Below are 13318 nucleotides of genomic sequence, written 5' to 3'. Positions count from 1 at the left end.
CTTCTTGTTTTTCTTTTAACAGTGTTTTGTAATTTTCTTTGTAGAGGTCTTTTACCTCCTTTGTTAAGGTTGACTCCCAGGTATTTGATTCTTTTTGTTTTAATTGAAAAGGGGATTTTTTTTTTATCTCTGCTTCTTCTGATTGGTTGTTTGTGTACAGGAAAGCTTCCGATGATTGAGAACTTTTAATTGTAAGAAGAAAACTTGGGCAAATTAATGTTGGAGATACCATGTTTGAGAGACAGCAGTTGTAATGGGGTAGATTGATTTGATAAAAATACTCAAGTGCTTGGTGAAAAGAGGTTGTATGGAAAAGAAAATGAAATAATGAGGGATGGATAAAAAGCCAGGAAGTCAGGGTTGATGCTGTGGGACTAAGGCATAAAGTTGTTCAGTGATTTATACTAGTGGCATGAGCTTTTTCAGGCCTACTGAACTGAAGTTTGTGAGTGTGAGTGTTTGTGAGTGTGTGTGTGTTTGTGAGTGTGTGTGTGTGTGTGAGAGAGAGAGAGAGAGAGAGACAGAGAGAGAGAGACAGAGAGAGAGAGACAGACACTGACCCTATGATGGTCCCTGAGTCCCTTGACAGACATCAAGCTATTTTTCAGGTAATGAAGGTTTTGTATTGCTGGGCACTTCTTTCTCATCTGTTCCTTCAAGAGGTGAATTATATTTTCAAAAGGCTGATGGGATTTGAGAAGAATTGACTTCTGGTATTAGTTTTATCTGTAAAGTTTGAGGATTTGTTTTCATCAGCATCAGTAACCAACAAAGTCAACATTTTGGTGTTGGATAGGTTATGAATAAAATAGAAATAATTGTTAAGTGGAATAAATTATTTTGAAGTAAATAAACACCATCAGTTTATTATGTATGTATGTGGGTGCCACATAAAGGGGCAGGGTGCAAATCCTTCTAAAGCTTTAGTGAAGGAATTTTAATTTCACTTCAGTGCAACTTCTATCCCCAGCCCCGGAGATGACCCACATGGTGCGGCAGACCTTTCCTGTCTCGCCCGCTTCAGTAGTGTACTTGATTAATCTGCCTGTTCTGTTCCCCACTGTCTCTGGTGAATCCTCTCACTGCCCTTGCACCTCTGGCATGTACCCCAGTGCATAAATAAGTATTTGCAAAAAAAGTAATTAAAAAGAAAAAGAAATAAAAATGTTCTGTGAGAGCTTCTGGAAAAACTTGACAGATGGTGCCAGGATTTTGCTCTTTTTTCCCTCAAATCTTCCTTCTCACTGCCTAAATTTTTGGTGGAATCACAGACCTTCAGTTATCATCTTGGATGGTGACAACAAGGGTCTCCCTGGAAATGTCCAGGTTGATAAGGAGAAGAAGGAGCCTGGGCCAGGCCAACCTCCAGCTGTCTAAATCTGGACTTCATTTGCTTGACAGAGACATAACCTTTGACACCGTTTAAGCCAGATGTTTTAAATCTGGAGATATGCAGTCAGATCTAAATTTATGGACACATGATTTTACTATAGATAGGTTCTAAGATCTTGTGATTTTACTGTCCTACTAGGCATTGATCTTCATCTTCTTCTGTCTTCATATTCTCGTGTCTTGTGTAATCACTGGCTCTCATCTTGGAGTTTTTTGTCAGTTTGATGTTAATTTTGCTTCTGAAAATAATTGACTTGAGACGTGGTACTAGATATTTAATAGTTACCACAACATGGTCACCAACCATTTAGGGGGCAAACAGCTAGATTCTAAGTTCCAGAATGTCCGCATCATCCTTCTCTCATAAAGCTGAGTGTAGCAGGCTTCTTCTTTAACATAATCCAGGCAGATGGGGAAGCTACCTTGCTAGGGGCATTGGGAAGCTAGGCACGTCCTATTATGTAGTGCTCAATGTGGATATTTGATGCTCAGGGGCCTGTGGGGCCCCACACCCGGTGAGAAAGCTAATGATAAGTCAGTTGAGCAGGAGGAGAGATTTTTCTCACTCTCTCGTTCTCTTGGCTCAACCTAATTTTTTTTGTTAATCACTGTATAGTCTTCCCACAGAGACACTGTTAGCTGTTGCTCTGTTTTAGGGTAAATATTGAAGTGCTTGACATCTGCATCTGGAGAGGCTTAGTCATGGAAGCTAGAGATTGGGAGCGGCAAGGATATATATATATATATTTTTATCCTATGGGCTGAGCTGTAGATCATCTTTGTATAGATCTGTGTCAGTCTATGGTCTTTAGATGCACCGTGACTTTTAAAATACATCATTTCTCATGAATGAGAATTTGCTGTCTGTAGCAGCCATTGTGGTGACTACTGGGGCATATTCTCTTTCTGAGAAGGTTGTCAGCTTGTCAGGCTTTGCCTGTAAAGATCATCTGTGATTTCGAAGAGACCTGTGATGTCCTGGTTGAAGATCGATTTTAGGGCCTGTGGAAGAAATAAAGAAAGGTAATAATGATAAAAGAAGCCAGAAAAGTAGAACATTCAGAGCTACACATGTATTCTTCTTGCCTACTGGACTTGGCTTCTAGAAAAAGGCACTAGAAAGGTCTGGGCCAATTTTTATAAGGAAAAGACCCAAATACTTAGGGCAGATGTCAGTGACAGGAGCTGCCACTACCAAACTCAGAGCTGGCATCATTAGGTGCAGGTAGTTTTCCATCTTTCATACTCTTCACATACATCTGCCCGATGCTATCAAAAATGAAAGTTTTTGCAGCTTGCTTTCTGCTTAGGTAGAGAGCTCTGAGGTCATGTTACATACTTTTGCTTGGCAGAAATCTCATCTTTACTGATGGGTCTGAAAAGGTAAATTTAAAATCCCAACCCTTGTTAATTTCGGACTAGATTAAGCTCTTTGTGGGCATATTGGTACTGCAGAGCTCAAACTCTTGCCACGTATCCTCAGATGTGCTAGAATAGTCGGAGGCAAGATGGGAATCTTGAGTATTATAAATAGTGTGATGAAGTGAGCATATCACCTCATTTTACTGACACTGTCATATATTTGATATTCTTCAACATTATAGTTATGTAATGTTCATAATCTTCAGGTATTGCCAGGTATTGTCAAGTATTAGTGTGCAAAATGTAAACTGTTTGAATATCTGTATTTGTCTTACGTAGGGCAGCTGAGCAGTGTAGTGGAAATAGTTGAAAGAGCTTTTTTGTTGTAGGCAGAATTAATAACATGCTAGGAGCCTAGATGTCTTGGTGTCCAGCCGTTAACTGGATGTTATATATGATGGGCCACTGATCCTCTCTAGACCTAAGGTTCTTCACTGTTCTGTAAGGACAGGGTTAAAATGAATGAGAGTTCAGCTCTTGAGAATTATGGCTATTTGTCTCAAGTACATTCTGAGATGGTCTCTGGCTTCAAGAAATTGTAGCCTTTTCTTCTAGGTTTCTGTACTTCTGTTTAGCTCAGTTCTGTAAGTAACCTGTGCCTGTTTTTAAATGAAAATTCCACTGAAAAATATACAGAAAGGAAAAGTCTCCTTCAGTCCCATCCTCCGAGAAATAATAATTCTTAAAATAGGTATATAATTGTCTGAACTTATTTCTATGCATATAGTAGAAGTTTTGTGGTATAGGCACAGAGATGGATGTGTCCATATAGCATATGTATGTATGTGTTTATACAGAGACATATATATTACTCGTACTGTACCAAAAGCTGCCTTTTCTTTTTTCATGTAACAGTTTGAGATAATGGGTGTCTTTCTGTGTCAGTGGGTATATTTTTCTTTTTAAAATGGCCCCTAGAATATCATTAATTAAATATTAGATACACACCAAAGGCATATTTTGACCAAACAGTCAAATATTAAATTGCATTTAGCCAGAGCAAAAACTAAATGTCATTGTCACAGAATGGACATTTGCTACAGAAGGAAAAAAATCTGGAATGTCAACAGAATGATTAAAATGTTGTTATTGAAGTTTTGAGTAGCTGGATTTCATTTTCTCAGTACACATCGTTGCTCCTTGTGGCTGCAGTCATTACACCATTCATCAGCGACACTAACTAGGTGGAAGTGGGCGAAGGAGCAGGACACTGGCCCAGTCTGCCAGAGGCTGGAGGTGGGGCTGATGGTGCCCTGCAGCAGTTACACTTGATACTCCCTCGGGAGCAAGGCAGTGAAGACCTATTTCCTCCTCAACCCCAAGACTTGAGGTTTGCGTTCAGGTCACCAGTTTCATTAGTGGAATCATGGAAGTTGAAGCACAGGGATGGTTCAAAACAGGGTATTTGCAGAAGCCCACTTTGGATTGTTGCTGTTGCAGAGATCTGTTTTTGTAACATCTTTCCTCTTCCTAGACTTAGTTGCTTCAAAAGCCTGCCATTGGCTCTGGAAATATAACAGTAGAGCAATGTAGTTGAATTTCACGATATACAAAAGTAATTCCAGTGTCATCTGTGACATCTGCCATTGCACACACACCAACCTCAGCACTGTTACTAGTACAGAACATGAATTTTTATTATCTAGGGAAAAAATGTAAATTCTCGAGTACATCTGCTTTTCTAACCACCCCTCACCCCTGTTTATTTTGTAGATAGTAAATATATTGCCTTTTTTTTTTTTTTTTTTTGAGAACAGACAAGGTGGATGTATTGAAATACCCTGTGGGGTGGGATGGAAGAAATGCCTCTGCACGGGAGAGGGCTCTCTTTTCTACTGTTCTCAGGCTTTCTTACTTGGGGCACCCGTCCACACCAGTTACCTGCTGGGATGTCGGCTCAGTGTTGGCTTAGATGCAGTGTGTCCTGGCCAGTTTCTGCATTCCTGGAGCTGGGCTGGGGTGGTATATTACCTTCTTAATAAAGAAGAATTGGAGTCAGCCTGCCTGCTATTTTGATATCCTCATCTGCAGAGTAGACTGGAGTAGGATTTGGGCTGCTGTAGTTGACCAGGCAGCCCACAGCGAAGGCACTAGCTCCCCCCCACGTGGTGTGGATGAGGTGCTGTGTAAGGACACAACAAGGTGGGTCCTTGGTCACATACAGGCATGGTTAGTCTGGCTGAAGAAGGAGGCAGAGGAAGTGGTGTCCATCTTTTTATGATTTCTATTTCCTTTATCACGGTGCCCTATCATTACTTTCTGCCATACCTCCGGTCGGTGTGACCCCGGCTCTCCACGCGCCTGTCCCCTGACTCATCATCACATTTGTTCCCTTGTCAGCATTGGTGCCACTCGCTGTTCTTAATGGCTCCCATGCGCTAGTTCTTCGTTGGATTCACCTTGTTAGTGTGAGAAATCAAGAACTTGTTCAGCAAGTGAGTAAGGCAGGAGCAGGATTGAACGCATCGTTAGTGCACAGCTCTGTCTTGCTTAAAGTCTCTGTTTCTGTGTGAGCAAATGCCTGTGGTACCAGACACTGGAGCAGCACATGTGTGCAGAACCATCTTGTTACGCATGTTGTGGAGTAGTTCAGGAAGAATTGGGCACTGAATTTTCCAGAAGGATTTGGTTTTAGGATTTCATGGTTTTGAGAAGTCTGGAGCACTTCTTGTCAGTGAAGGAAAAGGAAGTTGGCATTCTCTACTCATTTTAACAAGCTCCCTTTCCCCCAGAATTATCCTCTATGTTTTATTCACTAGGGACTTTTGAAAGCATTTTAAGATGGTTATTGTTTTGTGTTTGGTTACTATAAGCAAAACATGTTTTGGGGATTTCCCTTTTCTCTAACATTTCCTTTGCATTTTTTTTTTGTGGAGATATTTTGTATTTTTTTTTATAGGTATAGTTTGTGACTCAAAGAAAGCTTCATGGATGTTATTGTGCTTTTATGGTTTCTCATGAAATTTCTACATGCAGCATTTCAAAATCGATTTCTGATAACTCTAAGATTTTAAGCTTTGTGGATCTTTTTCTACTCTCATTTTTCCCCCATTCTTAGGTTTCTGTTATTTGGGTTCATCTCCTGATATGCATGATGGTTATTACTGATCTTTGGACATCATATAGATAAAAACATTGAAGGGACAATTTTAAGCTACTCATAATGTCATTTTCCTCCTAAAAAGATTTACTTTTGCTTCTTGTAGGCAGAATCAGAGATCGAACTGATTCACACCTGCGCCTCGGACCCTGTGAGGGCTTCCTGGCTTCTAAGAGCCATCTTCGGGGGTCCCACCTGAAGGCCTGACTTTCTCACCCCGGGGCCCTGACCCAGTCCCATAGGGCTGGCAGAAACCCCTGCCACCACCATAGCCTGTAGGGTTGTTCATTTATGCTGTTTTCACTCTTTGGTATCACCTTTGGAAATTGACATTGCCTCAAAGGGAAGAGTTCCTGTAAATGTTAATGTTAACTCTGCTTCTCTTTCCTGTGGGACCCTTGTCCCACATGTCCTTGTTGCTTTGATAGTGCTCTCATGTCTCCAGATAATTTTTTGATCTAGTGTCCCCAAGCGTGGTCAGCAACGGGATTGGTTTGCAGCACGAATTAGCCATTGCTGGAATCTGACCTGCATTATAAAAAGTGAATACATAGAGCATGCTTTGTATACATTAAGGTTTGGTGTGATTATATATCATAGTAATCTGTGTAATCATAGGATCCTGCATAACACAAAAGATTAGAAATGCCAAAAATAACATTGAATAAGTCATTCTGCTATCTGGCCAAGTTTTAAATACCTACTATGTTGATTTTTAACACACAAATACATGTGTATGCATACACGCGTAAACACACACACACACACACACACACACACACACACACACACACTGGCTGCTCTCATTTCTCATCTTGTCCTGTTTTTATATTGGTGGGTTGCTTTATTCTGGTGTATTGAAAAAGCTCTTTGTATATAAGAGATATTAACTGTTTGCCTATATATGCTTTAGATATTCAATACCAGCAAAAATGCTTCGCATAATTGCTGCATTTTAAAATTTACTGGACTTTTTGGTGGCCTTTTCATAGTTAACATTTTGATTTTGCACAAATGCCTATAAAGTACACACAGACTTCCAGTATACACACACATAGTGCACACATACAATACCTAATGCAGTCATATCCTTAGTATCACAATCTCAGGAATCAGAACCGTCTGCCGGTGCAGACGACTGACATTGCCCTTTCTCGCCATAGTGTTGGCCTTTTGCTTTGAATTTGATCTTCTCAGCTGTTAATTCTGTGATTCCTATGTTTTAGAAGTAGTGCTGTGGCTTAGGTTCTCATTGTCTTTGTTTCTTATGGATTCTTCACTTTCTACTGTAATTCAGAAGTAAAGTTGGGCTCCATGGTTAGATTACCTGGGAGGTATCACGGGAGGAGGAGGAAGAGGGCCCATGCTGGGTAAGTAGGATATGAATGGAAGAGGGTATGAGTGGGCAGAGGGTGTGGGTCTTCCAGACAAAGATAAAAAGGGCGAGGATGGAGTAGGAAGTGCTTTGGACTGTGAAGAGTCAGACTCTGGATTAGAATATCCAAGCAATAGGAAAGTAATGTGGGTTAGTGCGGTGGGGCCAAAACTTGGAAGATACGGAAACTTTGGCAGACAAATAATTCTTAGTTTATAAACAACCTGGTCTTAAAGCAAACAATCAGATGTGCACACATCTGTAGATGCGCTGTGGCCCAGCGGGCTGCCTGGACCACCTTCCGTGCTTGTTTCTGTTGATCTGTGTGTTCATTACCCTATGGCAAGGACTCACCATGACTTACATTAACCTAATGCACATTTGGGATTTTATTTTGCATATGACATTCTAAGCAGGTGGTTTTTGTAACGATGTTGAGGTTGGTAGCCTCACCTCTGTAATAGGGTGGTTCCATCCAGAGCTGTTCTCCTGCTTCCTTCTCCTCTGTCTGCTGTACTCACCCCGCCCCGCATAAAAACCGCAATTATCATCACATTCATTAGCATCCCGCAAGCCTGAGCTGTGCAGTCGTCCTTCCAGAAGCCCGTGGAATGGTGATTTTCCTGAGAGTCTAGTGAGATAAGAATGCAGCTACCAATGATATTTTTGAGGGCCTATGTGCACCGCTTCACTGCACCCAGGGTGGCGAGCACTTTATTCCCAAAAGGAAATTTAGAGCATGGGCCCCCTTAGGCTTTTGCATAAAACTGTATGTTTCTTCTGGCCTAGGGGACTCCTTCTCACAGTTCCGGTTTATTGAGGAAAAGGACTGGGATGGCGAGGCTTCGTGTCCAAAACAGGTAAGACGGGGGTTTGTCTGGAGTGTGGGTCCGCTCTTCTCAAGGCTCATAATCTCTTACACTAGGGCTGGCACGAGGTCTTCACCTAGAGGAGCCTAGTAACTCAGGTGCAGTTGGTCTCAGCCACCTAAATAAACATTCAGAAAATTTTCAGTGCATTTAAATCAGGCAGGTTCATAAATCCAGACTTGGCCTCTGTGTGGGCCCAGCTCTGCGAATTGCTCATGCAGATCAGGTAGGACTATAGTTAGATTTTTGAGGGGATTACTTTGACATTTGGCTTTTTTTTTCTTTTCTGTGAAAATTCCCTCTAGGGTTGAAAATGAAATTTTTTTCTACCACACTCTTTGGTGTTAGATGAGCAAGTCCTTGACAACTTTAAATAACACTTCTTCTTTAATTAGAATAAAGCTATAAAATACGAACGAACAGCATAGAAGCCTTTCACTGTGTCCATAAAGTCCAAATGTTAATGTGCTTTATGATTATGCTGTATTTTCTCCCTAAGGCATTTTGGGTTTTTTCTAGGCAGGGTTGCAATGACTCCTCCATACAGGAGATGACAGGGATTCTGACCTATTTAAAGTCATGGGAGAGCTGGTCATGACTTGTCATATGCTGCTCATCCACAGGGCTAGCGCAGGCTGTCTGCTGCATGGCTATACCTGCCTCCGCCCGCAGCTTCATTTGGGGGCTAAGCAGTGACCTGAACCCAGAATTCAGGTCCCCATGCCACTCTTACTGCTTGTGTGCACTACAAGGGGCTCATTTCTCTCAGGGCTGGGGTTCTCTTTAGTTATTTGGGGTGGCATTTTGAATCATGCAGTCCATGGGGAGGGAAATTATTTGTAAAATGGCTGCTTATCACCTTACAAAGAGTATGTGATATAATGTAGGAGTCAGGAATCCAAACTAATCTTGGCCGGAGTGACAATACAGGAAGTACTGTTTAGAATTGTAGGACATGTTGGCGACAGACCAATTGAGGTCACCGAGGAAGGGCTTGCAACTCATCTTTGAACTCTCAACCATGTTGGTGATCAGAGAATATCCTGCCATCACATAATTTGAAGCTGTTAAGTTCAAGTCACCAAGCACTTGCTGTTGACTAGATATTTTATTGGATGTGAGTAAAGAAAGATGAATAAGGCTGAGGCCATGCTTGCTCCTCACCCGGGGCCACTGACCTTAGCATAACGATGACATGGAGTAGATGACCAAGAAATAATTGTGCAGTTTATGAAATATGAAACAAAAGAAATGGCGTAATAAATGAGTTAACACAGTGCTGTGGGAGATGGCTACTTCAAGCTGGAAGTGATTCAGAGCAGAACTGTGGGGAAAAGATCACACGCATGGCCCTTGCTGAGTGGGTCAGAAGCACCCCTCACTCACGTGTGTGGGGGGCTCACAATCCTGTAGGTCTTTTCTGTGCTCCAGTTTCACAGCCGGTCAGCGGCTGCCTGCCTCATCCTCTGCCAAGACCTCATCTACCCGCAAGGCACCTTCTCAGCATGGCTCTGAGCGGGTCGCTAGGTAGGTCCCATCCAGGGGGTGACCAGAGAATGAGGAGTTTGGGGGTGGGGGTGGCTGTGTTTACAGGAAGGGAGTGTGGCCAAGCCCAGGGGTCCCAGGAGGGGCTCCTCTCTGGGTGTGTGCCTGCCAGCACCAGCAAGCAGGCTGTTCCTTGTTTTCTTCAGGGGGTGGTTTAGCTGTCAGTGAGAGAGGAGACTTGGGAGACAAGCTGAATGTGAACCCTAGTCCTGTGGCTTGGACAAGCTTCTTTCCTTCTCTTGTTCTCATCTCTATGAAGAAACCACTAATATGATAACTCAGATGTAATGAATATTATACTGGGTCATAAGTTCAAACTTTCATGTAGCTTCTGACATGAAGCAATCAAAATTTGTTATTTAAAAAGATTTGTTTAGCAAAAAAAAAAAAAAAAAAAGGAAATGGCTAGGTTTTACCTCAGCCGTACTGGCCAGGAGGGATGGAAGGGACTTGTGGTAGGAAGTGGGCAGACTGACTGGGAGGGTGTTATGTTGGGCAAATGGGGAAGGCTGGGGCCTACCAGCGTGGGCAGTGGGTTGAGGTAGATGGACTTTGGCAGCGGTGTCCCTGACCAGCTGTGAGGCAGGACAAGAGAAACCTGCAGAGATGTGGGGTCCTCGCTTGGGGAAGAGCAGGAAGAAGGCAAGTCTAACTGCACATTGAGTTACAGGTATTGGTAGTTCACATCCAAAACTGAATTAATCTTCCCCATCAAAACCATTTCCTGGTGCACTTAACTCTAGTTAGGAGACCCCACTAGTTCTCTTTTTTCTTGCTTGTAGGGGAGAGGAACAGAGGAAGGGGAAGACATGTCTGTAGTCCATCTGTTTGTATGTAAACTTTCATGCCTGCATCTTTGTGCCAGCATGACCAGTAACACAGACAACAGAGAAAGTGGGGAGCAGGAGCTGGGGTGTGGAGTGTGAGTGTAGGTAGAGACCTGGAAGGTGTCCAGACCAGGTCCTGGAATCACCTCCATTTCTTTGTGGCTCACCTGGCAGTCAGGGTCCCTGCTTTAGCTGTGTTGGTCCCCAAGACCATCCATGAGTGGGAGTTTCCTGCCTTTTCTTGAAGACTTGTGAAGAGGGACGGGGTAGGAGGAAACTTCCTTGGGTGAAAAAAATCCTTTAAAAAAAAAAATCCCCTGAAGCTGTTTCATTATTCCACTTTTCACTTTTGTCCTTACTCAGTATAACTTCCCTGAGCCACTGCTGAGTGCTGGCGAGACGCAGTGGTTCCTGAATGCCCGGCGGAGAGGGGCACAGATTCCTAGGACCCATACCAGCCCCCTCCCCGCAAGAGTCCAGTTTTGTGAGCGAGGCCCAGGAATCTGCGTCATGGAAAACGCCCTGGCATTGGCCACAGTGTCTCTGGCACTGGCGTGAAGAGTGCACGAGTCTCGAGGCGGCTGGTCTGACTGAAGGCCTTGTCCCCTTGGCTGCAAGGTCAAGCTTTTGGCAGGTTTTCTCCCTTCACTTGGGCACCTTTACACTCAGAGTGTGACAGGGCTCCTAGAGGGAAAGGAGCCTGCCCAGGCAGAGCTGGGAACACACTGACAAGGAGAGGTGGGATGGAGGGCTCTGTCATGACAGTCAGGCTGCCCCTCGAGCCGACGTGAGGGGCACTGGACACAGCGGGCCGGGCTGCTGCGGGTGCAGCTGGGGACTGGGCTGTCCAGGCGAAAGTAACCTACCAACTACTGGACACCATGTTGCAAAACGCTAATTCGTGGATTAACTTCCCATTAGAATGTTTAAAACTTCTGTTTTCTGTGAAACACACTTCTATGAAAAACACACTTCAGCTATTGGTGTGTACAGTCTGCAACTGAACCCTGTGTGTCAACCTGGTGACTTCGCAGATGGTGGTGTCTGTTGGCAGGTTCTCGGCTAAGGACACAGGGGCATCTCGGTGCAGGAGCTCAGCAGCATTGTGCAGGGGATGCAGTGGCTAGGTCTTGGCTGAGGGGAGGGACTGGCAGTGTGCGAGGAGACCTTCCCGCAGCAGACGTCGCCGGGCTCACTGCGTCACAAAACAGCCTTGAGTGCAGCCTGCTGCTCCCAAAGCTTCCTGTGGTCGCACAGGGACTTCCTTGTGTGTGACACACCCTATTGTCAGGTTGCACGTGCTGGAGGACATCTGGACTCTTAGCCTGAGCCTGCCCATCTCTGCTCCTGCCCTGGAGCATGAACATTGCTTCCCAGAGAGTTCATCTACCTTGAAAAAAGGCAAGGTGTGGAAGGCATACCATTCTTCGGCTCCCCATGCACTTCTTTTATGGGGAGACCAGTTCGAGTGGGTGGGGACCTTGTGCCAGCGGCTCTTTCTCTGCTCCCAGTCACTGCTGTCACACACCCTACGCTTTCTGGAACTACAGTCAAGACTGGGCCACATGGCCTCTTGAGTTCCCTTGTGACTTGAGCATGGTGCCTAGCTGAGCCTGTGAAGGTCCTCAGTAGACGAGAGGGTTGGCATGGTGGCTGCTGTAGGGGAGGCCGGTGTGACCACCTTGGGTGACAGGGTACCTACGAGTAGCTGTTAGTGAGCCAGCTGACTGTCTGGCATGTTTTCTCAAATACTGTCCACCTGGAAAGTCATTGCATGGAACGGACTTCGATGGAGGGAAAGGGAGCCAAGGGAGTACTCCTTGGGCCCCGCGAGTGGCAGGGAGGTTCCCATCTTCTACTTCATGCTTGGAAGAGAAGCCTGCACCCCCAACCCACCCTCCACTTTGCAGCTCTGCCTGCCAGCCCATCTCACTGCCCACATGGCCCTTCACTGCAGAAGGCTCGCCATCTGAATTTGGGGAGCGAGCCACTTACATTCCATTAAGTCTCTTTAAATTTGCCAGCAGTTCCTGTGTGGGGTGATGACCCCAGCTGCAGCTCTCACAGTGAGCGGTGGCTTCAGGCCTGGTGTGCGCGGGGAGGCTAGAGCTCCTCCTCTCCATGCGGTCTGTGTTCTTAACCCAAGCTGAAAGTAACTCCAGTGGGTGATCTGTTTGCAGGGACTTGCTAACATCTTCTGGCCTTTCATTACTAACAGGTTGTGCTTCATCACCTGAAAAACATGTGTTTTTTCAATATAGAATTCAGCATTTTATGTGGACTGTGAGTCGCTGGTCCGAGCCCTTCAAGAACTGCCCCTCTCGCTCCGACTCAATGTTGCTGCCGAGTTGGTCCAGGTAAAGCCACTGAAGTCGCTTTGAGGCTGGTGTGCGTCGGGCGGCAGAGAGGGAACACCTTCTGCAGGTGTCCAGGCTTGGCTTTGCCTTTTGTAAAGTGGGTAGCTCTGGGCCAGCCAGCATTTTAGTTTATTTTTTATTTTATTTGTGCATACAGAACTGGGGTACAGGCCAGAGGTGCAGGGGCCTGGATTCATCAGAGACAGAGTGGGGATTCATGAGACAGGTGCAGGATTCATCAGAGACAGAGTGGGGAGCAGAACAGGATGACTCACAAAGTACACTGCTGAGGGGAGCAGTGGGCGGGTCAGGAGAGGTCTGCCACACCATGTGGGTCAGCTCCAGGGCCGGGGATCGAACTCATGTGGAAGTGGCTTTAGCTTCTTAGTGCTGTGCTTTAACCCGCTGTGCCACCAGGGAAGGCCTTTTTT

The 13318-nt window shown here is 44.8% G+C and overlaps 1 protein-coding gene across 1 annotated transcript in view; it reads left to right on the top strand.

The window, feature by feature from the left end:
* The window catches only part of AVEN (apoptosis, caspase activation inhibitor), a 165980-nt gene that overhangs the window by 149401 nt on the left and 3261 nt on the right, over positions 1 to 13318 (top strand). Inside the window, exons 3-4 of the mRNA XM_004687572.2 lie at positions 8079 to 8149; positions 12792 to 12887. Coding sequence (XP_004687629.1) covers positions 8079 to 8149; positions 12792 to 12887 — 167 coding nt within the window. The remainder of the gene's footprint in view (positions 1 to 8078; positions 8150 to 12791; positions 12888 to 13318) is intronic.

The sequence above is a fragment of the Condylura cristata genome, unplaced genomic scaffold, assembly GCF_000260355.1.
Source record: "Condylura cristata isolate star-nosed mole 26May11 unplaced genomic scaffold, ConCri1.0 scaffold00023, whole genome shotgun sequence".
In the NCBI taxonomy this organism is placed as follows: domain Eukaryota; kingdom Metazoa; phylum Chordata; class Mammalia; order Eulipotyphla; family Talpidae; genus Condylura; species Condylura cristata.
The sequence above is the reverse complement of the archived record's forward strand: the minus strand, read 5'-3'. Positions and strand labels throughout refer to the sequence as shown.